The sequence below is a fragment of the Meleagris gallopavo genome, chromosome 2, assembly GCF_905368555.1.
Source record: "Meleagris gallopavo chromosome 2, MGAL_WU_HG_1.1, whole genome shotgun sequence".
In the NCBI taxonomy this organism is placed as follows: Eukaryota; Metazoa; Chordata; class Aves; order Galliformes; family Phasianidae; genus Meleagris; species Meleagris gallopavo.
In genome coordinates, this window is record NC_139405.1 from 78,611,886 (window position 1) to 78,639,613 (window position 27,728).

General features: G+C 42.6%; 2 protein-coding genes across 4 annotated transcripts; one reads left to right on the plus strand and one right to left on the minus strand.

Moving 5' to 3' along the window:
* Positions 1-920: 920 nt before the first annotated feature.
* Positions 921-2,092, minus strand: LOC146545050 (uncharacterized). The gene is made up of 2 exons (XM_085217750.1): positions 1,342-2,092; positions 921-1,125 (listed from the first exon to the last, which is right to left on the minus strand). The coding sequence occupies exons 1-2, from the start codon at positions 1,742-1,744 to the stop codon at positions 971-973; spliced, it is 558 nt and encodes a 185-aa protein (XP_085073876.1). The 5' UTR covers positions 1,745-2,092; the 3' UTR covers positions 921-970.
* Positions 1,625-26,620, plus strand: HMGN3 (high mobility group nucleosomal binding domain 3). 3 transcript variants are annotated; one of them, XM_085217748.1, is made up of 6 exons: positions 1,625-1,760; positions 16,037-16,087; positions 21,523-21,552; positions 22,178-22,225; positions 24,669-24,782; positions 25,293-26,620. In XM_085217748.1, exons 1-6 carry the CDS (start codon positions 1,746-1,748, stop codon positions 25,329-25,331), a joined length of 297 nt encoding a protein of 98 aa, XP_085073874.1. In that variant the 5' UTR covers positions 1,625-1,745; the 3' UTR covers positions 25,332-26,620. The 3 variants fall into 3 exon arrangements, with proteins under 3 accessions (XP_085073874.1, XP_085073875.1, XP_085073873.1); XM_085217749.1 differs by lacking the exon at positions 25,293-26,620 and adding an exon at positions 24,900-25,286; XM_085217747.1 differs by lacking the exons at positions 1,625-1,760; positions 16,037-16,087 and adding an exon at positions 20,277-21,366 and having other exon boundaries at positions 24,672-24,782.
* The last annotated feature ends 1,108 nt before the right edge of the window (positions 26,621-27,728 follow it).

Sequence of the window (27,728 nt, forward strand, 5' to 3'; positions counted from 1 at the left end):
TGCAGGGAAAGAACTGAAGACTTGGTGTAGGTTGCAAGGCTGTGTAATCTCCTTGAAAACTTGACGAAGCATCAACCTCTGTCTCAAGCTGAGGTGACCTCCTGAGATCCCTCCCAGCTTGAATTATTCTGCATCTAGAAGCAGAGGGAAAAGATCAACCAAGAATTCAGCAAGAAGGAAGGTAGGCATAGTGCTAAACAGAACTCGTAATTTGTTCCACCCAAAGTTATTTTGGTGTGAATTGGAAGTGAGCTTAATCCAATTTTTTTTATGTCTCAGAAGAGGAAATACTACAATTGTATTCACCAATTCAGCAGTTCTCCTCTCAACAGTTTTCATCTGTACTAATGGAGGTGTAGCTCTGGCTTCTCTTTCTGAATAGATGGCCTATAGTGAAGCTGCAGGGGTTGCTACTGTCATCCACAAATAATTAAAGACATTGCGGAACAAACACTGGAGATCAGGTGAATAAAGAAATAAGGGAAGGTTAAGCTCTGCTGTCATCCTGATTCATTTCCTCCCTGTGTCAATTAATATTTAGGCACTGGGCTTCAGTGTTTCCGTATGGAACTATATCACTTTGGTATAGTCTATCATAGTATAAATTAGTTAAATATATGCAGGTAGTATGCAAGCTAGTGGGTGTGACTGGCGTGGTGTGTACAAGTTTAACTGGGAGCAATACAGCCTGATTTCTGCCCTGGCAAATTATCGATACAAAACTGCTGCAACAGCACCAGCAGGAGACTCTCATCTTTTGGGATCCTCTGGTTTGTTGTCAGAGTAACATTACGAGCGATGGGAGCCTCAAGCCCTCCCAGGTACAGAGCAAGATGAGGCCTGCAGCTGCCAGAGTCCCATGGGTGCCCTAGTGCCAGGCGCTGGGCTGTCCAGGTATTTCCAGGCTGGAGGTAAGGCACTGTGGTTTTTTTCATTACAGTTATATATTTTATTTCTAAAAAGAGATTTGTTAGTGCTTGAACTTTGCTGAAGATTGACTGTGATTTGCGCTGTGGCGTTTCTCCCACCGGCACTGCTGTGTCTGCTGCTGATTTAACAGGGCATGTAAGGAAGCAGTTTTTTTCAGGGCTGCTCTTCGCGTTGGGAGGGCTGGAGGATGAAGGGCTTTAGATGATAGAAAAACGGAAATAGAGAGTTAGAAAAGGGAGAACAGTTACGATGTCAAGAAGCTGCAGACGGTTTCAGTCGAGGAGATGAAACAGAACCGCGGGGAGGAGAAAGTGAAGGGAAATTTAAACGGGTTGTGATAATTCAGCTGCCGAGCGAACGCCGCCTCCCGAACGGGCAGCGCTTCCCGCGGCGCTCATCCCCACGGCTCACCGGTTCCAGGCCGCGGCCCGGCTCCCGGGGCGCGGAGCCGCCGGCCCTCCTCCGCTCCCCTCAGGGCCCCGACGCCGGCCCCGACGGTCCCCGCGCGGCCCGCCTCGCCCCGCGCCCGGCCTCTGACCCGCGCGGGCCGCCCCTGATTAGCCCGCTCTCTCCGGAGAGGGGGGCGCGACGCGGCCGGGCGGCCAATCAGCGGCCGGGGCTGCCCCGCTCCGCCCGCCCCCTCGGCGAGGCGGGCGCTGGCGGTGGGGGCTGCCGGGGCGCCGGGGGCGGCGCGGCGGGCAGCGGGCGCGGGCAGAGCCGCGGGCACCACCAGCGACGCCGCCGCCTGCGCTGTCGGGCGGATCCGCGCTCGCCGCTTTCGCCGCGTGACTTTGGCAGCGCGCCGCGGGGACATTATGCCGAAGAGAAAGGTAACGCCGGGTCCCGCCTCGCCTCGTCCCCGGCCGCCCCGACCGCGGCACGGCGCCGCCTGTTGCGGCCCCCCCGCCTCCCCCCGTGGCCGCCGTCCCCGCTCGGCTCGGCTCTCCCGGGGCGGCGTCGCCCCCGGCGGAGGGGGCTGAAGGAGGGGGGAGACGAGGCGGCGGTCGCAACTCCCGGCCGGGGCGGGGGAGGCGGCGCGGCGCTGCGGGAGGAGTTTCCCGCTGCCAACTCCGAGAGGCGGGGGGCGAGTGGGGGCCGAGCCGCGGTCGGAACGGGCCGCTCCCTTCGCAGTCCCCACGTACGCGCCCACCGCGGGGCCGCTCCCGACCGCCCGGGGTCCCCCGGTCGCCCGCGGTCACGGCTCCACGCCCCGGGGGCGGGCGACGGGAGACGCTTCCCGGGGGAGCGGCCCGGCGCCAGCCCGCCCCCCTCTCCCCTTCCCCCGCTCTGGGGGCCCCGCCGGGGCTCACGAGCTGCGAGGAGGGCGCCCGGGGGGACGGCCGCGCTGGGGCTCTCCTCGAGGGCTCCTCCCCGTGGCGGGGGCTCGGCCGTGCGCGTCGTTAATAGATCACTGCGGCCCTGCCTGTCGAGTGGGTCAGCCCGAGAGCTTTGTCGCGGGTGGGGGTCCGCGGATAGCCCTGCGGCCGGTCAGCACACCTCTGAATAAAGCTACAGGTTGATGATGCCTGCAGAGCCTTTCAGTTCTCCTTATGGGTGGTGCTAACGTGTGAGGCAGGCACCTGAGTTATTCAGTCCCAAGTTAGCAGCCCCGTCCCAGCCGTGCCAGGTGGGACGATCCCTGTGCCCCACCCTGAAGCTGGAGGACGTGGGGCTTTCCTCCTGCCTTTCTGTCACTGCACCTTCGTGTAGGCCTTGCGTCCTTCTGCACTGCTGCTCGTTGTACGAAAAAGTTGAAGATAAGCCTGTGCCTATAGGGTGACGCAGTGCAACTCTGAGAGCCTTGCTGCCTTCCCACTCTGTTTCCTTCGCCTGTGTGTGAGCTTGCTGGTAGGACTGCAGGCCGGCCCTCCTCAGAGGGAGCTGCTCCTGTAGGGTTTTATTGTCCACAGCGAAATGTTTGTTAAGAGAAACTTTGTGAGTAACAAGTCCAGGAGAATATGCCATTCTTAGAAGGCTATTAAAAAATTTTGTGTGGTTGGAGCGATGGAGACGAAGCGTGTTCAGTAAATGTGAAGCTATATATAAAATATGGAGTTGGGTGAAGCAGTGGTTCCAGGAAGTGGAACTTTGCAGCTTTTTGAGAGAAACGGAATTGCTATCAGTGTCCCACAGTGGTCACTTCCATTCAGAGTAGCAGGGCAACGGGCAGATGGCATAGTGATTGCTGGGTATGGCATTGCTCTGTGTCCGTGTGCGGACAGAGCCATTGCTGCCACTAACAGCAAGTTCTAGTAAAGCACAGTTTTTGACTCATAAGAAGACTGCTAATCCCAATGGTTTTGTTAAGGAAGAAAACTCAAAAATAAACGTGAGAAAATCTCAATTATGGAGGTAAATAAATAATACTGCAGGAGGGTGTGCATCTGCCTGTTCCTGTTTTTGCGGATGCCTTAGTTACCTAAATGGCTGCTCCTTCCTTTTTGCTTTTCTGTCCATCTCCAAATATTTTATGTCTTTGCAAACTTCAGTCAGCAGCTGCATCTCTGGGTGATGCTGTGAACATAACGACTGGTGACAGCAAGTTGTCCCAGCTGGGGGGCTGTGGCATTGCGATGGGTATTTCACTGGTCCGTGAGTTTGTGGATAAAAGGAAAACCTTCCTGTGTTCAAATGGTGTAAATGCTGCTCTCAGACAGAAGAAGGTTGAACTCTGGACCCTTCCTGACAGATTTCTGTACTCTGTGTGTGTTGTAATGGTGTGTTGGGATGTTGTATTTCACAAGAAGGATGGCACGGTGTGGGATAAAACACAGTGCTTGTTGTGGTATCAGTAGTGTGAACACCCTGACATGGGTGAATGTGGTTTGTTTTGTTGCCTGTGCAACTGGAATCAGTTCTTGGGTCATATTGAAAACCTTCTTAACCTTGAAACTGTATCAGTAAAGATGGCTCTGCGTTAGCTGGGAAGAATGAACCATAGAATCACAGAATGGTTGGGTTGGAGGGATCTTAAAGGCCGTCTGGTTCCAACCCTTTGCTATGGGCAGGGCTGCCAAGCACCAGAGTGAGGAACTGTCCTTCACTCTTGTGAAGCTTTAATGTGTTTAGCAGAGAGATGAGTGGTGCTTGCACCTCTAAGTGCACTGTTCATTGGAGATGTCAGTAGGCCATGTGGTTATGTGTCCTGCACCGAATAGAGCCTGTTGGTTTGGGGCTGCGCTCCAAAAAGATCAGTTTGTTTGTTGATCTGCTTGAAAGCACCATGACCTGTGCCTCGCATGTTGTTCTGAAAGCTCTTAAAGTTGAGTCAGATGTGAGGACTAGATCCAACATTATTTGTTTTTTATAACATCTTTGAACCTTGTTGTGGCTTCAGAGCAAATAAAAAAAAATACTGGGATCTAATTCACCACTTTTGTAACCTATCTGCTCCCTTGTAGCCAAGGATGTTAGCTTCTGGGGTGCAGTTGATGCTGTGAAAACAGAGAACATCTGGAACAGGTTCCAGATCTGTTATGCAAACCTGTTTTCTCCAAAGTCAGTACATGTACCCAGCTGGTCTCTGTGCAGGAGAACAGAACTTCTGAATGCTGTGCTTGGAATGCTGCTCCTTCAGTAGAAGTTGGAAGGTGCCGTACTTCATGCTTGTCCAGTGGTAATGCATTTATTTGTGTGATCCCATTGTATTTCTTTTTTGCAGGACTCTTACCTTACTAGTTTTTTCATCAACCAGGTGTCTCTTCAATGTATGTTCTAATCCTTGTGGTTCAGTGCAGGTTCTCACATACTAACCTATATAGAATGTCCTGAGTTGGAAGGGACCTGTAAGAATCATGAAGTGTGTATTTTCTTCTGGACCTTAACTCAGTTCTCCTTGTGAAATTCTTGGTGTTAGAATTTGTGTTTCTGAAGTGTTGCGAATCTTCAAAGAGGAATGTAGTCCCTCTTCTGCTGATGGGGAAATGGAGCACAAAAGTAAGTGACCAATGGTGCCTTCATATTAGATGCTCAATTTAAGATGTCTGAAGTGAAATGGCTACTTCTGCCTTAACAAGCACTGCTTACGTGCTTTGGGTGGTGCAGTTGTTCTCAACATTTGTTTTCTTGCTTTGTGACATGCACACAAACTGAGGAACTTGCACTTGATGTCTGTTTCTCTGAAATTTTGTTGGAGCAACTTGTCAGTGACTGAACACCAATCAGCTGATGAAGCCCAGCATTCTGCAGTACAACATGGTGTGTTTTCAGCTAAAGTTGTCTTCGTTTTGAAGCTGCCAAGTGGGGAAGAACCTCCAGTGGTGGCAAAGGGACTCGCACCTTGCTGTCATCATCACTGGGCTTGGAAAGCTCCTGGTCTGTAGCCAAGGCCCTTGGTTCATCCTAGAATACTCCAACAGGACACAGAGACAGGGAAATGTGTGGCTTGTGTCATGCTCTGGAAGTGATTACAGACTGCAGGGTCAAGGGGAATCAGCAGCAGATGCTCATGTATTGGCTGCTGCCTGCTCCCCTTCTGCCCCTGTTCTCACTCCAGACTTTACCCCCACATGTCAGACTGACCGCATTCTCCTTTCTCCTTCTGCTACCTGGGGGCTAAGAGAAGTCAGAGCTCTGAAAAGGTGATTTCTTTTCCATTTCTATGTTAGATCAATCCTAGACCAGTAACTGCCAGAAGACAGGTGAGACAACAGCAGCACAAGACCTTCTTCTGATCTGTGTCACCAAGGTACCCCTGGCTTCAATTTGGGCAGCCCCAATTGAAAAATTCCTGTATACCAGCAGAGCCCTGGGGTTGGCTCTGCAGGGACAGGCCAAGTGCTTGCTGTGCAGTCAGAGGTGCACCTACATGCCACCATGGTGCAGAATGGAGGTACCAGAACATTTTAAAGGATTGCAGGATTCTTCTAATACAAGGGAAAAAAGATGTTTTATAGCTTTTCAGTGTTAGGAGTTGTAGCACTTGTACCAAATTTGTAGCCACTGAACATTTTAAAACTTGATGTATTTGGAGCAAATTGCTGATTGGCCTGTTCCAGGTTTGGCATGACCTGACCGTCACAAAGGATCTAAAAAATTGGGCAAAAAAGAAATGTTTATGTCTGCCTATGGTACGCTTAGATGGAATACAGTGTAGCAGTGTTGAGTAGCACTGGAAAAAAAATATGCTCGAGTAATGCTGCTGTGCCACATTGCAATAAATGATATTGCAAGGCTAATAAATACCTGCAACGTATATTTATCAATGGTTTGTTTAAAATAGCTTATAAAGAGATATATTAATGTAATTTTAACTATGATTGGTTTTCAGAGTTATGATGTTTATAAACTCATCGACTGAGGCTTTATAGATGTAAAATGTTTGATTGCTTTATAAAATTCTGTAAAAACCTGACTCACTTAGTAACAATTGGTGATAATATATACAAATTTTCTTTTAGATCATGTTGAAATACAACTGGAGTTAATGAATGAGCATCCTCAACGTTTTTAGATTTTCACTGAATTACCGATTAAAAGTCATAATGCTGCTCAGTGTGTTGGAGCATGATACCTGGTGAGGTGCTACCAGTGATACAGTCTACTTTGAAGTCATCACCTTCCAATTCAAAACTAACCAGATGCAAGTAATCTTTTTGTATACAGGGATTTTAGGAAAATGCTTAATGAAAATAAAAAATAAGCTTGACATTGGTTCATATTGACAGTGGGGATATTTCATGTACTGGAAGTATCAGCATTGCTCAATTTTCCAAAAAAAAAAAAAAAAAATCAGCATATATGTGTGGTTTAATATTGCTTTTCTTCTATCTTGAAAAGCTTTAATTTTCTCTGCTGCTTTATACCAAGTAGTGACAACGTGTTAAAAAGGAGTAGTGCTGGGAGCAAGCTACTGACCACGCTCAGAAGTAAGATCTTCTTAAATCAGTTTTATTGTCAGTGAAATGGGCAGTGTGGGACTTTATGGATTGGACCATAGTTCAACAGATAGATCTCAGGTGGGCATATACAGACCAAAAGAAGCAATTTCAGGTTAGACCTGTGACACATTGTATGCGTTTGAGGTGCGTTTTTTGGCCAGAGCAATATGGTGTTCTGGTTTCTCTGGCACCAATTGTGGTACTGGCTTCATGGCAGGCAGGGTTGGCTGGGACAGGCAGAGCTCTCCCTAGCAGCAGTCAGTACAAATTCTGCCAGCCAGCATTCATCACACCGGCCTGGCTTGGGCTGTCCTCACAGTTCCTAACTCAGAGGGCAGTGAGGATTCCTTAATTCCTTAGTTGGTGCTCATCAGAACAACTCGGTGGTCAGATTGTGTCCTTGCACTATTGTGGAAAAAGAGCCTCAAGCTCATTTGGTTATTTTTTCCCCTTGGTGTCCCTTGGTGACCAATTTTCAATTAATTGCTCCTGTAACTTGGAGGTACCGCTCCTGTCTTCTTGTAGTAAAGAGTGAGTGTACTTGGTAACAGGGAAAGCTGCAAATATGAAAGGCAGTTCCCCAGGAGTGTTAAGGTCTGTCTGCTATAAAAGATGGTGTGAGTTCCTTCCCAGCAGCATCAGTTTCATGGGGACTGCTTAGATGTGTCAGCTCTTCCCACTTAGCCTTCTTCCTTGTCCTAATGCTGACTTAGTGGTAGCAGAGGGCACTTCCATGGCTGGAAATGGAGTATCTGTGACATTTATTTGTGTGCTGTTTGTTCCTCTCGAGTAGAGTTGAAGAGAGCTGCCAGTGCTTTCTTTGTAGTGGGAGAACACCTTTGTCTCTGTCACATCCTTCCTTTCTTATTCCAGCTGTCTCCTCTGGAAGTTTTTATCTTCGTTCACAACTGCTTTTAGGTTGTTTGTGGAGCTCTATATTCTTCTGTTGCAGTAGTGCAACACGTTACAACTAACCCCACTGGAGCTCTTAATGGGACAGAAGAGCTTGGTGGATTGAAGGTACTCTACCAATCATACCTTCAGTGCCTGCTTTTTATCTGGGACCTGCTGCTGTCACCTCCGGGCCGGATGGTCCATGGCACCAGTTAGTTGCAGCTGCAGGAACAAGGGCGCTTTTCTACATTACTGTCTTCATCACAGTTACATCCTCTGGGAGGGGAGGCATGGTATGCCTTCCTGTCATTCACAGTGCTTCTCTTTGTCGGAGGTGTGGCTATTTTCAGGAATCGGTTGCATTGAAAATCGTTTAATTAATCTCTGTCTTTAAGCAGATGGAATATTTTATTTTTTAGAAGTACTTGGTGCTTTGCCTTGCAGATCTGATCAGTTTCATTTAGATAGAGAGGACTTCAAAGCCTCGTCTTTAAGGTTTTAAAAACTCTGCGCATGTAGACTTGCACGAGTCTATCAGCTTCATCTTGCTTGCAGAACTGGCAGCAGCTTTGAGAGGCTGCAGAAATAATAATAGTGGTTGAATTTCATCCATCATATTCTTTGAATCTGCCTTTTTACTTTATGGTGGCAGTAATGTTGCTAAGCAAATATCGAGACAAGAATATCGGCTGTTTATGAGAGTGGATAGTGATAGGACAAGGGGGAATGGTTTTAAACTGAGACAAGGGAGGTTTAGATTAGATATTAGGAGGAAGTTTTTCACACAGAGGGTGGTAAAGCACTGGAACAGGTTGCCCAAGGAGGTTGTGGATGCCCCATCCCTGGAGGCATTCAAGGCCACGCTGGATGTGGCTCTGGGCAGCCTGGTCTGGTGGTTGGTGACCCTGCACGTAGTGGAGGGGTTGAAACTACATGATCATTGTGGTCCTTTTTAATGCAGGCCATTCTATGATTCTATGAATTTACTCAGTAGCTATTAGAATTCTCAGCAGTGGAGTTGGAGGGAAATGGAATGACTTCAGATGTGCTCTCTTTGCTGCTCCTGTGGCTGATCTGCATTTTTCAAAACACAGCTAATTACTTCAGTGGCTGAGGAAGGAACTGTTGTAAATTACAGCACTGCTGTTAAAATCTAAGCTGCAGCCCCTAGAAGCTGCTGTTACTCCTTCACTCTGGTGTAGGCAGAAAATGTAATACTCAGAAAACTGGCTCCAAATGGCAAATGCAGAAGGAATTACTTATGTTTTCTTAAGTTGTTTGTCCCTTCCCAAATCACACAACTCTGGCAAGTAAATGGGGTAAAAAGCAAAAGCTGAATCAGTTGTAAGACTTTTAAAATATTGCATCGAATTTCAAGGTGGCTTAAATTATGTTGGTCAGTCTTTTGTTATTCCCATTTTTCTGTGGGAATAGCAAAACTGCTACCTACAGTGAAGGTTAAGTACTTATTCTGGATGGTTTGGGGTATTTAGAGGTATTCCAGGCCTGACTTTCTTTCTGTCTCTTCTGTCCATTGTGGAGGAGCATAAAGCTCACAGATTTTACTTGTTTAAAAATTAAAGAATATAGTAATGTGAGTTTGATTGTTGTTTTTTCCCCAATCCTACTGATTTTGATTATAACCAGGCTATATTCCTATACTTTCAGAGAATGCATGAGAAAATGATGAACGTTTACTCTATTTGGCTCAAATTTATAATCAACAAAAGGGATTTTGATCAGGAACTGTGTTTTTTTCATTCCTTCCCCCAGCTGCATGTTAACAGCAGAGGATATAAATGGCGTTTTTTTATATTTAAACTTTGTAGTGTACTCTGTATTTTCAGAACTTCGTGACCTTGACATTCTCTCCCCAAAGGGTTAGAAAATGAAATATTCTGCTCTTAATAGGCACAGGTAATGCTGTAATGCTCCTTAAGAGAAAAGAATAAAACATTATGTAGACTGTATTTGTTTGCTGTTGTGGTGTTTTTTCCTTTTTTTCATCAGAAGTCTGTGTTTGATGTATTATAGGTAGCAAAACAGAACTCAGTAGTTCTGTATCTGGAGCAGGAGGGAGTTTCTCTGTCATACATGTTTTAAAATACTTCTAAATACTTGACAAACCTTAGGAACCTGCAGCTTCCAGCCTCTCTCTGTACAAAATAGAACTTATGTGTGTATATGTACACACATATAAAATTTGCACACATTATACATGTATGTATAATTTATATGTACGTATATTTATGTGTATCTATATGTGCACTTATATAAATGATGTCTAAGTATACCCCCACCTCCTTAATCTGCATAGCAGAACTTAAAAAAAACAACAAACAACAACAACAAAAAAACTAAAAGAACATAGAGAAAAAGCCCCTCAGATTTTTGAAAGAGTTGTGATAATTATTTAAAAAATGCAGCTGCTAGCCAAATTTATTACGTGCTTCGTACATGATTGGTCAGAATTACTTGATTATAACATTAGTGGCATAGTTGTTTTTTTTGTGTGTTTGTTTGTTTGTTTGTTTGTTTTGTTTATTTGTTTTGGATAAACCATGGCCAGGCTTTTTGTAGGGGAAAACAAAAGTGTTAGAAGGAGTGTACTCCTTGATGTCTTTGGGCATTTAATAGCGTGAGTTAATTCCACTTGCAGAGTTCATTCTTATTGCCTTGGCAGCAAGCACAGTCCTATCAGCTGAAAGCAAATCGAAGAACCAGCTATAAACAAAGGTCAGTGATAAGATGCTGCAGGAGCTGAATGAGGAAACAGTGGTTAGAAGGGTGGTGCGGGAGTTGGTTGGCGTTGAATTAGTCAACACGCAGAGCATTCCTTAATCTAAACCAAGAAATAAAAAATAAACAGCATTTTAATTACATTTGTGAAATGGTACAAAATTTAGAGTTGCTGTGAAGATGGAAATAATTAGAAGATCTTGCGTGTGTGGGTAAAGGATTCATTGAACTGAATTTAGTCTAATGTGGAGCTGTATTCACAGGGAAGGAAGGGAAGGGAAATTTTAGAATTACAGTATAATGAAACCTGACAAAGGCTTAGGACTCGATATGTTGCCTTTTCCTGCTGCTGTCATTTTGCTGCAAGCTTTTATCATGTTTTGGTGGATAAAAAGAGTTGTGGAGGAAGAACCAAAGCATTACGTCATGGAAATCGCAGCTGGGATGGTGAGCCAGGAAAGTATCTCCAGGCAGTCCCATCGCAGGCAGCGTATTGCGGTGTGGCTGAGCAGAACAGATCGCGAGGAGGGGAGGAACTGCTATGGAGAATGCTCATCTGCTAGGACAGTTAGGGCTTGCCGCCTTCCTAACTTCTTAATGTGGTGGTTGTTATGAAATTGGTATCTGCTTTTTGCAAGGATATGAGAGAACTAATTCCTATCCCACCAGAGCTGAGGTGTTAAGTGTCGGCTAGTAATACGATCCTTCGGAGAATGACTGATCTATTTCATTTTACAAGCAACCTGCTGTACCAACTGTTACTTCTCATGTACTTGTGCTCTTCATTCTTTTAGTATACTCCCTTATGATAGTGCAATCCACTAGTTAGCTACAAAATATTTATCCTGAAGCTGGTCACTGCAGGTTCAGACCTGCATCTTTGTATCCCTCAAATAGATTTTAGTAACTTTAATCCTTTGGGTAATTGTGCTTATGTTAAATCATGCTTATATTGCAGGGCTTTGATACAGAAATTGACACTTTGTTGTTTGCCTGTTTGTTTTTTTTTCTTTTGTCGTACATCTCTACCAGGTAATCTGGCCTTCAGAACAATAATGAGAAGGAAATTTGCTTGTTTGTTCTATGAAATGTTTTCTCAAAAAGATTATCTAGTTTCCTGTTCTCAACAGTTCTGTAATGGTGCTGGTATTACAGTTATCACAGCATCGTCCTGCTGCATGAAGACACTAGATCTTGGGTTTACCTCACAGCTGTTGAAATAAATACAAGAACTGTGCATGTAAACAATCTCAAAATTAATATTCTCTTACTTTTTTTGAATGCTGCATTAATCTATTAATATATCTTTGTTTTCCCAGTCCTCTCAAAATCATTTTCTAGATTGTCCCGGAAAAAGAAAAGGAGGGGGGAAAAAAAAAAAAGCCCGGTAACAACTGATTGAAACAACTGATTGCTAATAGGCAGAGGGAATCTGGCCTACAGCCCTTCATGTTAGTGGTGTGGTATAGAAATTATGCAGATCTGACAGATCTGTTGAAGCTTAGCTGCAGCTCAATTTGCAATCGTATTGCCAGTGTGTAGTGCAAATGGAGGCATGACACAATGTGTGGTCATCTGAACCTAAAACTTGCTGTTGGATTAAATGTCAAAAGCATATTTATAGTTCTCCAGTCAGCTCCTTTGCTGTGCCTTCTCTGTAACTGTGTCTGGAAAAAAAAAAAAAAAAAAAAAAAACCAAAAAACCAGCACTATTCTCTGTATCCTTATCTGTAGTTTCTTTTACTGTCTCGTCTCTTGTAGGCAGCCATGCAGCATCAGGCATGGCAGGCCTATAGAGGCTGCTTCCAGTATAATGCAGGCATGTTGTGCCCTTCCCTGTGGTGCAGTGCCAGCACTGGTCCTTCATTTGCAGCACCATTCTTGCAGTGTGCAGAGTCCTGCCCCAGCTGGCTTACAGTGCAAGGCACGGAACCAGGGTGTGCTTAATGTGAGCAGGGTGTTACCTCATGTGGGACAACCTGCCAAGAAGATGGGTTTCATAGCAAGTCTGGCTGCTTTGAGCCCAGAGTTCCTCCAGCAATTTGTCACCAGGGCAGAGGATGAGGAAGGGTTTCCGTGGAAGAGCTGGGGATGAGGACCTGAAGGTTTTGATGGTTTCTACATAAAATCCAAATGTTCCAAATAGGTGTGCAGGCTGCTGCTGCCTCTGGCATGCCATGTTCTCTGGGAGCCATGCTTGGCCCAGATACGTGTGTGTGCAAATCTCTGATCCCTGGGAAGAGGAGAAAGTGCTGCAGAAACTTGCATGGAAATCCACGTCAGCCAAGATTTGCTGGAGCCTCTTAATAGAACTCACAGAGGGGAAAACAAATTCCTTTTCCTCCTTTAACTATTATATTGTAGCCTGACAAGTTTTTGGTGCTTCTGTCTACATGAAGAGTCCCTGGCCGCAATTGCCCCATACTGCTTCATTCCTGCCTGCTGCGCTGGCTCAATTGTTTGTGCAGCTGTGCAGTCAGATGGTTCTGCTGGAGCCAGGGAAGGCTATAGATCTATAATCTGCAAATGGATTTATAAGATTTATACACTTGTTTAACAGCAGCAGGCTGTTTTTCAATGGGATCAGTTGTCCTCCTTGCGACATGGTCTCCCTTGCAGCTCTGTGGTGGCCTGCTGGGGAAGGCCTGGGAGCGCACGTGGCCTACAATGCCTGACTTGTAGTGATTGCAGTGGGAAGGGACTGGCTGCGGGATGAAATGATTGTGTGGTACAGCCCCTGTCTGCCTGCCACACCTTGGAGATGGTCACTGGGCACATCCCGCTGGGGAGAAAAATGTTAGACCTTCATAACTGAAGGCTCAGGGGAGACCTGGTAATGGCCTTCCTATACCTAAAGGGAGCCTGTAAGCAGGAGGGCAATCAACTTTCTGCATGGGTAGATAGTGCTAGGACAAGGGGAATGGTTTTAAACTAAAATCTAGGTTAGATGTCAGGGAGAAATTTTTCACTCAGGGAGTGGTGAGGCACAGCTGTCCAGAGAGTTGTGGGTGCCCATCCCTGGAGGTGCTCAAGGGTAGGTTGGTGCCCTGGGCAGCTGAACTGGTGGGGGGGGTTAGCCCTGCCCACAGCAGGGGGTTGGAACTGTTTGGCTTTGAGGTCCCTTCCAACCCAAGCTGTTCTGTGATTCTATTATTCCATTCTATGAGCTACTCTCGGATTTTCTTGCTCAGGAAGAGCTAATTAGCTAACTTAATTGGGCTAGGTTAGGTAATGTATCATAGTAATATACAGTGGTTGTGGTTCCATTAACTGTATTTTAATAAGACTTCAAATTTGTTCTGTGGTTAGCTTTGTGAACGGTTTTAAAATCTGTTGTCAAGCACTAATACTGACATCTAAAAACAGACTGCCCTGTCTGTCAGAAGCACAGGCATGGTTTCAAACTAAAAGAGGGCAGATTTACAGTGGATAGAAGAAAGAAGTTTTCTACAAGAAAGGTGGTGAGGCACTGGCACAGGTTGCACCGAGAGGTGGTAGATGCCCCGTCCCTGGAAACATTCAAGGTCAAGCTGGATGGGGTTCTCAGACCCTGATGGAGCTGAAGGGGTCCCTGTTCATTGTAAAGGAATTGGACTGGGTGACCTTTAAAATTCCTTCCAACTCAGACGATTCTATGAATCTATGACTATGGCTTTCATTAGCACTGAAACAATTGAGTAAACTACTGTGTGCTAACTATACGATATTCGGGGTCAGGATTTGTTCCTGGCCATCACTGCAAGGCTGCTGGTATGTGGCAGGCTGTGTGTGAAGATTTATCCTTGTCTCAAAGCTCCGAGGTTCCTAAAGTGAAACAGTGTAAGCCAGCCTGGTTGTGGAGTGGGAGTTGGTTCAATTTACAGTGAGGTTTTAGCCTGGCTTCCAAGATAAATGAATTGTGCTGTCTTGCTGTCCCTACCCGTATAAACTGTGAGCCCCTTGGCCACTGTGAGGGGATTATAAAACTTGTGAGAGTTGCTATACAACTAAGTGCTTAGCACAGGAAGGATGCTATTTAAGTTCCCTCTAATGGAAAGGATGCAGAGTAAGTTTGTTAGACTTGAGAAAATTCATATGGGAGAAGCAGGTGTTCTGAATCCGTGAGCTAGAAAAAGGCTGTGCTCAAAGCCTGCACCATATTGTGTGCTGAGGAGGAAAGTTGTAGGAACGAGGCTCGCTGATCGTGGAGCTGCTTGGTTTTGTCTTTTGTGCTCTCAGCCCCACACTGTCAGGCGGCAGCAGCTCTTTCATGACTGAACGGAGAGGCTTTGAGGAATGCAGCCCCGGAGCAGCCCTGCAGGAGGCTGGCGAGGCTGCATGGCGCAGGGAGCAGCCAGCCAGGCTCCATTTTGGATGCCGGGCTGTTGCTATTCTGAGTTGCGCTGCCCTGCTCACGCAGCTTAACTTCCCGCTGTGTTCCAGCTACTTAGATGGTTGCTCCTCGGCTTTTTTTAAACCAGCTGCTTTTGTGGCACGCTTCGTTTCTGTCAGGAGAGCTCAGCAACAAAGCCACGTTCTGTTTTCTGGTGAGGAGCTGAAAATATCGTTCTGTAAGGATGTTAGCACCCAGTGACAGAAGGCAGTGGTCAGCTGCTGCAAACCCCGTGTGTGTGACTGAGGAATTCCATGTCAAAACCTGAGGGCAGCTTGGGGCAGGCTTGGATTGAAAGGAGGATGGAGAAGATAACTGAACTGCTTCTTTACTGATTGGAACATGGAACAGCCACCACAGTGCCTTCTCTGCTGCCTGTTAAATGCCTTTTTTAACCACGTCTTCATTGTAGTTCTCCAGCTGCTGCTGTTTGCTGTTCTCCCATGAATTGCTTGTATCTAGGTGGAAACCATGTTGTTTGCAAAATGTAAAATAATGTAGCTTGAGTTGTAAATAAAACAACGTAAGCTGGATTTTTAGCAGTGTTTCCCTGGTACCTTTGGCAGACAAACATTAGATCGATCAGGCTGAGGCTTTGCTCCTGTGAAGAAAGCTTGTCCCTGGCTTTCCTGCTGAAGTCTTGGTGGTTTACTGATTTTTACTGTTTTGATGAGAGAGATGAGATGAGGGGAAGATACTGTTACAGCTTCCAGCTGAGCGAGCCTGAGGCACAAAAAAAGTAAAGGAGATAAATAAATCACTCATTTCAGTAATGCTGGGGTTTTCTGGTTCACCTCTCTCATTACTACTGAAGTTGGTATTTGGAAAGGAACATGTCAAGTTTCTTGGAGACTTCTAAAGCCCTTGTAGAGCAAACCTCAGGTTTCTAGTCCACACTTGCTGTGCTTTCAAGCACTGATGAGGTGGGACTCCCATTGCAGCCTGCAGATGTTGTGGTTAATTGGCTGGAGGGATTACTGAGGGATGATGGTATGCTGCATGATCTGATGCCTACAATCCTGGTAATCAGTCCTCATATTCCTGAATGAAGGTATTCTATCCTTGTATTCTAGAAATGGCATTGGCACAATGCTGCTTGTACCAGGCCTCCTTAAGTTGCTGCAATGTATGGAAAGAAGAATCTTCACCATCATCTTTGTTTGCTGTTGCTTGGATGTTTTTAATTCTGTAATAAAAGCGCTGACTTAATATTTTCTTTCAGTCTCCAGAGGGTGCTGAAGGCAAGGATGCAGCAAAAGTAACTAAACAAGAGGCAAGTGTATTTCCTTTTCAGTTTGTTTGTTTGTTTGTTTTAATTCATTAAGGCATGTGTTTATTTAACTGGAGATCTGCAGCCTTGCATATCAGAAGACCACACGTTGCTCTGCCACTCTAGCAAGGTGATTTCAGTGGGAGTAAAGGCAGTTTGCTTAAAACTAGAAGTCAGCCGCATTTGTAGCTTATATAGTGTGAACTGGTTTTGATGCGCTGAGGATTCATTCAGCTTGGTGATACACAAAATAAATTTAGATCTTTTCTAGGCAAGCTTTGGTAAGGCAGCAGCATAGGTTGTCACTGCATGGAACTGTGTGTCACTGTCTCCAGCGATTTGGCAAGTGGGGTTAATGCACACACCTCAGTCACACTACTTCCAGGCTTAAGTGAAAGAAAAAAGGGTGTCTTGAGTTAAGATACTGTGCTCTGAACAGGAGCAGCTGATGCATTTATGTGTTTTCTTTGTCTGAATTTCTCTTAAGGGCACAGTAACTTCTGTCAGGAAAGGGAAGGAGACAGCAGGTGGTATATTGACCACTACAGTAAGCTGTGCTGGAGCTTACCTGCCATGGGAATGTAAAAAGAGAGGCAGAGGGGAATGAGGATTTGTTTTCCTGGGTTGTCATCTTTTGTAGCAGACCAAGTTAAATCAGGACCCTGAGAAGAATGGGTGAATATTCAAATGAATTAGTTCTTGTAAATATTTGGGCATACTCATACAGGAAAAAAGCCTGATGAAAGTTTACTTTTTGTGGTTTGCAAAATTGGTGGTTGGTCAGTCTAGCAGGAAAAGACGGTGCCAGGAAGATGTCAAAATATTTCAAAAAATGGCAGTGCTTTAAATGAGCTCCTGGGAAAAAAAAATAGTTGAGACAAAAGGAGGCCAGGGAGGAGTCGATTTTTGGTATCTCAGTATCTTCCTTCAGAATTTCCTATGGAACCAGTTGTTTTTCGCTTTGGTTTTTGTTTTTTGTTTTTTTTTTTTTAATTGGTAAAACATGGGAAAGCCAACTAAATCATAATAAAAATATAATCCTTTTTGCACCAAATTAATGTTTTTCTCTGTAGAATTTTAAATATAATTTCTTCAAGGGACAGAAAAGTAAAACATGTAGGATGAAACTTGGTTATAGATTGACATTGTTACATGCCGTACTTGTCTTATTATTTCTCTACATCAATAATATCAGTAACTACAGCTAAATTCCTTATAGGTTGCTGAGCTATGCGTAAGTGGGAAGTATGTAGCATAAAAATTGTGCAAGGTATCTGACCACAATAATAAAAGTGGCAGTGGGTTGTTCAGGAATACTAGAGAGGCTCTGAAGACAGCATTAGTGTTAATAGAGGTGTATGGTAACTGTTGAGTTACAGCCTGATCTACTGATTGATCACCTGGGGAAAGGACCTGGGGGCACAGGTGAAAGCAATTCAGCTGTGTGACTGGAAGGGGTGGAGCCTGGCTGCACCTCTCTTAGACCCCCCATTTAAGGGCTGACTGCCACTGTGGAAGTGTCTCTGGTTGGAGATCGCTCCCTTGTGGAGTTTTTCCCTGAGTCTAGATCTTTAGAGATGGGTGAGCATTCCTTTCCTGTTTGTCCTTTTGCCATTCCACTCCTGTATTGCCTTTCCGCTGTGCTAATCTTTCTGACTGTAACAGGAGGTTTCGTTTACCCCTCAGATACTTGGTAGGCATAGGGTGGCATTGCAAAAACAAAATAAAAAAACAACCCATAGCAAAGAAAAAATTAAAACTGTAAGTGCTTGCTACCTGGAGGAACAGAACAAAGGGCCAATGAAAGGGTGATCAGCTCTTTCCAATGCCTTCTGTAGTGTTGTAGGAATTAGTTATCAGAAAACTAACCTGTGATTGTTCTTTATCTTGGCAGCAATGTAAATCCAAGTAGACTCTACAAATTCATCAAGAAAAGGAATTTTATTAAAATTGATAACTTATTAAAAGGAGCAGCTAAAATGTTTAATGGTTTCAGGTGGCAGAAGAGCTACATGATGTACCATACTAAAGGCTCAGAGAGACGTATGCCATTTTTCAAAAACCCTCCCACCCATGAAATGACCGAATGGCAAAATAAAGGGAATGTGTTATTATTATTATTATTATTATTTTTTTAAAGGTGTTTTTGTAGAGATGGAAAATCAGGAGGAAGAGAACTAACTCTTCAGCAGGCCAGTCAGAAGCTGAAATACAGCTGTGGAAGGTTCTTACAGAGGTTCTTGCAGTGGAGCCATTTCCCATGGGTGTAATATTTGGAGGATGTTGTCAAGGAGAGGGAGATGTAGGTAGCCCAGCTGTATTCATCAGCAGCCCAGCTATGGAGTTGCCAAACTGTTACGTGCAAGACATAATTTAGTGCTTGCATTGGCCCCGATACCAGCGTAAATGGAAGTGATGAAATGCTCCCAGTACTTTAGATAAGGGATTCTGGAAAACAAAGACTAAGTCTGAATTGGAAAACTAGTAAATAAAACCAGTAGAATGAGTATATGTGGGTGAATGTATAATGGGAGAGCCAACACAGATTTTGCAGAGAAAAGTGCTATTTCACATGGCTGAATTGTATGTAAAAGATAACAGGTGTATAAATGCTCTGTCAGTCAATATGCCATCTTGCATGTAAAGAGCACGTTTGGATAAGACTCCCCAAACAGGTTCTTAAAGGAAAAGAGCTTGCATGGATTAAATGGAAACAACTGATAGCAGATAAAGGTAGAAGAGATAGGGAAGTAGTAGTTAATTTTTTTTCATAATGGAGGAGAATTATTGGTGGGGTATTGAGGACGTTTGTATTTGGGCTTGTGTTGCTGAGTATATTCATGATGTGATCTAGGAGAACAGGTGATGGAGAAATGACAAAGCTTGCTGAAGTTTATGAAAAATTATCAGGGTAGTCAGAAGTGAGGAAGTCTGAGAAATATGTTATCTCACTGATAACATGGGATAAAATACAAGTCAAATTTAATGTGGAGAATTGCAGTCTAAAACAGGGAAAGCTGTTAGTGAGTGTCACCGAATCAGCTATTGGAGAGATTGTAGAATCACTCTTAATAGTTATTAGAAAATGCCCATTTTTCTAGTCAAAAGGTAAATAGACTGTGGGGACAGTAATGGAGGAAAGAGTGGGAAACGTGAGAGTATCACAAAGGGAAACTACCAAATGAAGTTCTCTTGGCTCTTCTTCAAAAAGAATAGAAGGAAAACCATACCAAGGATAGTGGCACGTAGAGGAGGGTGTAGAGCAGCCTTCCAATGGAATCCAGCAGACTCCAGATTCTTGGCTTTTCATATGCCATGTGATAAAGTCATCAGTCACGTGGAGAAAGGCAGGGAATAACCCAGGAGCAGGAGGAATATAGCGAAGCTAAGAGGCAACGAGCTTAAGAGAAAGACAATGAAGGGAGGAGGTTTTTCTTCTCCACACAGTATATAGTTGCCTTATGGAACACATTACCACGGGATGTTATGGAAACTGAGAGCGTAAATGAGTTCACTAGGTTATTAGATAAATGTATGGGGAAAAAAAAAAAGTCCCTTGGGGGCTGTTAAACACATGATGTGTATAAAATATCCAGGTTGGAAAGTCCTGCAAGGTGGATTGCCAGAAGCTGAAGCAACAGGAAAGTGCAAAGTATTGTTTTGTGTCTGCTCCATTTCATAGAAAATTTCCATGGATGTTTGCTAGTGTCATACAGAGTGTGCTGGTTGTTTCTGTCCTGGTAGGACTGTTTGAAGGGGGAAATTCCAGAAGCACATTGCAATGTTGCCTTTGCTGACCTGACTGCAGTTACTTCCTTGTAGTTGGAAAGCATAACATATGTACTGACTCTGAATGGGAATTAAAATGACTTGTCAGGCATTTTTAAGGAACTGAGAGGGGACGGGGGGTGTTGTGCTGAGTTCTTATGACGGTACAAATCATATATAAAGCCAATCATGAAACTGAAACAGTTGGGGTTATGCAAGGTGTTATAATTTATCTGAAGCAATATATTACCCTTGAAAAATTAAATGTTAACATCACAATTCAATGCCTAAACATTGAAGGATAGAAATAGTTGATTGTGAAAATATATTTGTAGAATGTAACTCGAGCTAGGAGTTCTTTGATTACTAGACCAATTGAAATGCTTTAACTTGTTCTCAGAACAGTGTTGGCTTGCTTAACCAGCAGTCAATATTCTAAATTGCCAGGAAAAGAGAGGATTGCATTTTTTGTTAATATTGCCTACATATTTGATGGCTGAAAATATTCCTAGGTGTTCTTTGATAAGACTTCTATTTCCTTGAACTTGGATCTGAACTTTTCACTACTAGTTTCCATGAAGGATAATTAAATGGCTTCAATGAATACAAGTTACTGCATACTTGGGATATTAACAACAGCTTTTTTTCTTTTGCGAGTTATGTGGAGCTGTGGCTTTTTTTTTTTTTTTCAGCTCAACTTAAATGCTTAACATGTGATTAAAAAAAGTGTTTTTGATTTACTTTTTCGGCTGTGTTATGCTGGATATTTGTTACAAGGGAATTGTCTCTATTTTCATTACAAGTGAGATTCCAGTTTTATGACATAGGCCAAACCTTAATGGTGTTTGCTAACTATGCCATATAACTGGGTTGTGGGTTCTTCATCTGTTTTAGTGAATACGAAAAATATTGTTAGCAGACTGCTGAGCTTACAAGCATTTCTAAGACCTATCTAATATTCAGTAAATTTATGAGAAAGTTCAGAAGGAAATAAAGTTTAGTAAGGAGGGTGATGATGAAAGGTAGAAGAAAAGTCATGTATTTGACTGACTTCTTTCCTTTTTGAAATTATATTTAAGTAAAGGAAATCATGTCTGTGGAGCTGCCCTTGTATGCCTGACTCTTGAACTGAGGGGCAGCTGTGGAAATGAGGGGCCCCTCAGTTTCATGATTTGAAATTTTCTCACTTCCTTTAGGGAAGGATGTTATCTTTACTGCGCTGTTTATCAGATAGCGTTTCTTACTGGCTATTACAAATAAACAAATTAAAGGAAAATCATTCTAATCAATTAAGAAATTGAAGTATTTTTTGAGAAAGGTTCAGTGCGCAGGTAGTCAAGCTTGCTGTATTTTTTGAACGTTTCCTAGAGCAGCATTGGAATCAGAAATACTCGTAAAACAGGGAAAAAAAATGTTTTACCATATTGATGTCAAAGTCTACTCTCAGTAATGATTTTTTTTTTTTTACATTACAGTTTCTGCATCACTCAACCCTTAAAAATTATTCCTCCAAGGTGAGGAAACCCGAGTTATGTTTGGCAATAGATACCTATTTTGGTAGGGACTTATTTTATGCTGTCATCAAGAAACAACTGATAACTGTGTTGCTTTGAATACCGTTTGCTGTATAAGTCTATAAAGATGCCTTCTCCTTTTTTTCCTTTCTGTAGCCCACAAGACGATCAGCAAGATTGTCAGCTGTAAGTATGTGTAACAGCCCTTGGTGTATACTTTTCTAGGCACGTGTTTTCTCAGACAAAACAGGTTTGTTATATTTTGCTTGATTCCATTTTTATTCTTGCTGAGGGGTATTTAAGAACTCTAGAGCTAAATATAATTTATTTTCTTAATTTCAGGAGGTTATTCTTCCCTGGCTCAGTGAAATGCTATTTGTTACATGTGATGTTGACTTAGTACTATTTTGCAGGCGGATGTTAGCTGTAGAAATGGAACTTCTCTGTGAAAGGGGAAGGACTGTCCTTTCAGGGTTTAGTTTGATGCTGCCACTAGTGTTTGGGTTTAGTTCCTTTTCTCTGTTGCAGTGTATCTGATGGGCTTTTTAAAAATAGTTATTTGTAATCTCCACATTCGACTTTGGCTTAGAGTGACCCTCAAATTGCCTTGACTCCTCGATGAGCGAGCTAATGAAAATAAATGTGTGTACAATGATGAGGTACATTAATTTTTTTTCGTCTTTTTTGGTGCATGGTAAGGAGTGGGATGTAAGGGGAAAGGGTGAGGTGTGGGGAAGCTGCTGAGTGGAGGTTGGGTGGTTGCCTCCTGGTAATATATCTAACGCATTGTGCAACTAAAAATGTTTTTTAGAAACCTGCTCCACCAAAACCTGAACCCAAGCCAAGGAAAACCACTAAGGTAAATACTCTTCTTTTTAGCTGCCATCACTGTAGCCAATAATAAGCAAGTACACTCCCTCTTTGCATTGCAAACAGTTGAATTCACGGAGTATTTGCAAGAGGCATCAGCTTGCCCGCCCTCCTCCCAGTTCTCCCCTCAAAAAGAAAAAAACAAATTAGATCATTCTTTTCTTTTGGTTCCACCCCTTCCTGGCCTCATTACTGGCCCCAACAAAACGTCTTGCCTGTTTGATATGCAGACTATGTTAGTTTGTAGTGAATTCTTAGTTTAAGAAAAATCCTCACCTTTCCTACACCTTTCCTGAAATTTACAGGTTTGGTTTCTACAATAGGATTTGAGATTATTCTGTACTGTTCTGTTTTGCTGTCAAGAGGGGCAGTACTTCATTTTATAGTGAGACACTGTTATCTCTTCTTGAAGCCTGACTATTGCTGAGAATGCGCAATTATAATTAAAGGTGAAATTAAATACATTTAAATTGAATGGCTTGGGTTTTCTAGGCCAGTTACAGTCAAATTAAAATCTTATTAGTGTCTGAAATACCTTTTCAGGATTTCTGCATGTAAATCATGTGCTTCAGAAACCGTAGATCTATTTGCGCCCGAGAGGAATGCTAAGTAAGAACAATTGCTTTATCATAAAAGAGCATACTGCTGAAAACTCAATCTAGCTCTCCTCACACTCACATTTTTCAAGTCCCTGCATTGGTATCTCAGCTGAGGAAGTATCAGAATACGAAGTGAATGTGTAGAAGTAAAACTCCACAACTCTGAGCACATTATAATTTATCAACTGAAAGTCTCTTGAGCGTCCCTCTTCTCTCTTTAGTAGAGTATTAATAAAGAAGGGAATGCATAGGTTCTGTATCTTCCAGTACATGTTGTATGTGCATTGAGCATGGTGTTATGGAGTCTGATGAGGCTGCATTAGAGAAATCTGAGATAATTTCAGGTGAATGGAGTCCTTTTTGACATAGTTCTGGTTAATGTTTTAATACAGTAGTCTGAATTTTTCTAGATTGAAACTGGATCTCATTTTAAGGAATCTATTAATCTTAGTCTCCTTAACAAAAAAAGCAGCAGGTTTGTATTCTGCTAATAAGCAACCAAACATAATAAAGATTCAGGATTCCTTTTGTTGTTCAAAGATTGCATATTATGAATTTACTAAGTCCTCAGCTCGTTCCTTCGTAGCTGAAGATTTAGAACTATGCTCACAGCACCGGTAAGCATCTCAGACAAGCATTACAGCTGCTGTGTGACATTGAAGCTCAAGAGAGAATGAAGTGGTTCAGTCTGCTCAGTAACTAGGATTAATAACATCCCTTCTTCCCTACCCCACTCTTCTACAGGGATCTTTCAGGAAAGATAGTGTTTGATTCAAAAATATCCCTGCTCCCAGCTACTGCTGCCGTTTTACATGGATAATCTGAAGTGAATGATACCATGGAAAATTTCCACAGCTTTTATCCAACTACTTTAAATACCAATGTGAAGCATTAAACTATCATTTAAATTTTTATCTCATTGCGCTTAAAATCTTTACTGTTCTCAGATTGCAAATATAAAAACATACCTAGAGCAAGGAATTAAAAAAAAAAAAAAAAATTCTAATGTACAAATAGTTTACTTAAAAGCATATCTCCAAATGAAAGTAGCAGAGTCACCATCCCTGGAGGTGTTGCAGAGTTACGTAGAAGAGGCAGTGGGGAACGTGATTCAGTGGGCACGGTGGGGATGGGTTGATGATTGGAGTAGATGATCTTAAGGTCTTTTCCAACCTTAGTGATACTGTACTATGATTTTGTGAAACTGTAGATGTTAGAATAGCTCCTTTCAGTAAATTCTCTGCTTTGTGTTCTTGCAGATAGAATTTTATCAGTGTTTGCCTTCCTAATGTGTCGGTTGATTCTCACATGGACGTGAAATGAATATCACAGATGTTATCAGACTAACAAAAGGACAACCAACAAAAATGCTTGCTTTTTTTAAAATCCAGTTTATTATTTCATGTGAATCAAAAGCATAATGTTGTTACATGCGCAGCATGGTGTTTGTGCTTGACTGAATAACAATGGTATGGTTCAATATACCATACTTAGATTTGCTTATAGCTATACATACATATCAGTATGTATCAGATACATATCAGTATACATAGCTCTGTGTATATAGCTCAGCCAAAATAGTATGAGGGTTTTTTGCAACCCTGTGAATTATCAGAAGCAGTGAAGAAGCATGCATCAGCACATTTTTTCCAAAAAAAAATTTCGGAGTCTGTGTAACTTCGGTGGTATAAATATTCCAGGTAGCTTTCATCTGGTTTTGTTTCAGACCAGCACATGCAGGTTGCTAAAATTTGTTTCTTAGTTGATAAGAATGATGTAGGTGAGCTGTCTACTCATGCAGTGTTTGTGCCCATATTTGTAATCTTCTGTCAGAAGGAACCTGGAACAAAGGCCAACAAAGGTGCTAAAGGGAAGAAGGATGAAAAGCAAGAAGCTGCAAAGGAAGGTACTACACCATCTGAAAATGGTGAAAATAAAGCTGAAGAGGTACTTTCCACACATACCTCCTGCTGATTGAATCAGTGCTTTTTTAATTATTCAGCCTTTCAGACATTGATAGCGTGTTCATAATGTTTCTTTTTATTGCCCATAATGTTATTGCAGATTCGCATCTCTCGCTCAACTGTTAGTCTTTCAACATCCAGAGGTGCCCCACCCAGCACACTGTCAGTAAAAGGGCAGATTGAAACAGTGAAAGTTAAGGGTACGATAGAGCATTCTACTTGTGTGCAGTGAATAGGAGCAGATAGTAGTGTGGTGCTTTTCAGTATGAACCATGGAAGCTGGCAGGTAAGGCTCGTATTGCTTTTGAAAAGCTGGGTGCAACGAAATAAGAAGTGTGAATGTACCTGTTTTGTTTGTGTAAGTGTAATGTTGAAGTAGGTTTGAAACTGAGCTGTTACAAGTAAGAAATGGAAGGAGTAAAGATAGTGTGGGTGTTTATAGACATTATGGCAATTTACCATAGTAATTAATTCCTTTCTCTCTTCTCTGCAGGCTCAGAAAACTGAATCTGTAGGTGACAAGAATGAATGAAATATCATGAAAATTTGGGGTTGATTTTATGTACCTCTTGGACAACTTTTAAAAGATATTTTTATCAAGTATTTTGTAAATGCTAATTTTTTAGGACTATGATAGTTGACATATTAAACTGTATATGAACATTTCCCTTCTCATAACAGTGCTTTTAGAAATTCCCATTGTTGCCAAGTAATATAAATATCAACTTAATATTGCAAGGTATGTGTAAAATTGGATCGGCATTCCATACACTTGCTTTAAGAAATTAAGTCTTGTGCATATGGTGATGTTTTTACTGTGCGTATTTGAATTTTTCATGCAGTTTTTCTAGAGCAATAATCAGTGGTGCTTTTGTACTTAGGGTTTATGTGATTTTAATGAAACATGGATAGATGTGGCCACCTGCTGACTATCTTGGGTTCTTTTAATGGATTAAAATAAAAGGTCTCTTTGCCTGCAAAACTACAGCTTCTAATGTTTTCTCTAAATCTGAGGAATGCCTTACTCGTATTTTCAGCCATTAGAAGGAAGACTAAGTGATAGAGCAATGATAGTTTTGCATGCAGTCTGTTTGATTTTTCTTTTTTTGCTCATGTCTGATTGGAAATAAAAAAATACCCATGCGGGAATAGCAGGTTGGGATTCTCAGTGGCCCGCAGCTTAAATGACTTGGAGTTATACGTTCTTCAGAAACTGTCATAGGGTGAGTAGTGCTGATGTACTCTATCACGATTTTGTGGCTATAATGAAGCATCAACACGGAGTGAATGCCTTGCTGCAGACATACAGAAGCTGTTAAAAGGAGCTTTGTTTTTGCCCCATGCCCTTTCTGTTAACTAGAGAAGACTTGCATCATATCCTGTGGAAACCCTTCTTTCTACCTGCAGCCTCAAATCTTCATACAAAATTGCTGTTCTGCTTCAGCTGAGGACAGTTGATAATACACTGAAATCGCTGTTAAACAGCGCTATATACTTGGTACCTGGTAGAAATGGAACAATGAATGTTATTTTTGAGGTGGTTGTGGGGTGATACAGTGGAGTAGCTGATGGTTGGGTTTTTTTGTTTTGTATCCATCTTTCAACTCTGCAGCTCATTTCTAAGCGCCTTTTATAATTTTTCTCCTTCTCTTTTCTCTAGGGGCCCTGGTATTTTTATTGTTACTTCTGGGATGGGAGGGGTGAGAGAAAAGATGTTCCCTGTTCTTCAGTGATATTGATTTGTATTGCTCAAGTGGTGGCCATTATGTCTGAGGATACTTCTTGCTTGTTTAAGTCAATAAATAAATGACTGTTGCTTGACCTAGTGTTCCATTTATTCTTCGGGAAGAAATCTCCAGGTGCCATTTCTAATTGAACAGAAAAAAAAAAAAAAGCCAAGCATGTCTGTACTTAAAAATTTAAGACGAAATGTAAAAGCAAATAGCTAGGTGGTGTAGTAAACACTGCTGTTGAGATAAGAGTCAGTGCCACTCTTGTGATAGGCTTGCCACAGCCAAACAAGAGGATTCTAGTCTCTGCACCGTGGACATAATTTTGGAGGAAATTTTAAAGTAAGTCACTGGTTTTGGTGATGGAAAGTAGAAGGGTGTAACAAAACTTGTAGCCTAATGAGAAGGAAAGTATGTCTTTTTGTGTTTTTCATTGATATGTACTGAGCAGTCCTGTGCAGTACTTTCTGATTGTCCCTGTTGAAAAGTTAATTTAGACGCTATAGTTGTAGGATGTTATAAGTGTCTGAACTTTTCCCACAGAATCACCACGGTGATTTTTATAAGCATTTACCAATTCAGGGCTTTATCACTTCTGTGGAGAGGGGTTTTTATACTCCTGTAATTTTTTTTTTGTAGGTAGCTGGGAGAAGCTCAAGATTACCTAGACAGGGGGAGGTCTTGCAGTGATGGTTCACAACAGAAAAGCAACATAGGCATAAGTGCCATAAGACACTGACACATCTCTGGATGGGCTTCTCTTAAGGGAGCTCCTTTTACGAAATCTCCAGCAGAGAGAAGTAAGGTCCTTCAGTTAATTGGGCAGTATCCAAGCCTAACAGTTTTGGCACAAAATTCCCTTGTCAGCTTGACCAGATTAGTAGCTGCAGTTCAGAGCTAGAGTTGTGGTACAAACATTTAACAACAGCAAATTGATTTGGCTGAAGTTTAATGAAACACGCTATCCTACTGATTCGAGTAATATTTTTAATTTTTCAGAAGTGCTTTGTAAATGTGCTTTGCAATGTTTTTCATCTTTGTCAAGCTCTCAGACAGGAAACATTGCAAAGAACTGTATTGAGTTGTAGAACGCTTTTTTTTTTTTATAATTAAATTAGATGGCACCTTCGAACATACGTAGCTATAAGATATTCTGTGGGCATCTGGTGATGAGAGCCCACGTCCACATTTGAGTTTTG

What these genes read in the sequence shown, in the direction of transcription:
- LOC146545050 (XM_085217750.1), bottom strand. Translation starts at nt 1,744, where the DNA reads ATGTCCCCGCGGCGCGCTGCCAAAGTCACGCGGCGAAAGCGGCGAGCG. An exon ending in CGGGCCGCGGCCTGGAACCG is followed by an intron (nt 1,126 to 1,341) that starts GTGAGCCGTGGG and finishes TATCATCTAAAG; the next exon opens with CCCTTCATCCTCCAGCCCTC.
- HMGN3 (XM_085217749.1), top strand. An exon ending in CAAAAGTAACTAAACAAGAG is followed by an intron (nt 16,088 to 21,522) that starts GCAAGTGTATTT and finishes TCCTTTCTGTAG; the next exon opens with CCCACAAGACGATCAGCAAG. An exon ending in GTGAAAATAAAGCTGAAGAG is followed by an intron (nt 24,783 to 24,899) that starts GTACTTTCCACA and finishes ATGTTATTGCAG; the next exon opens with ATTCGCATCTCTCGCTCAAC.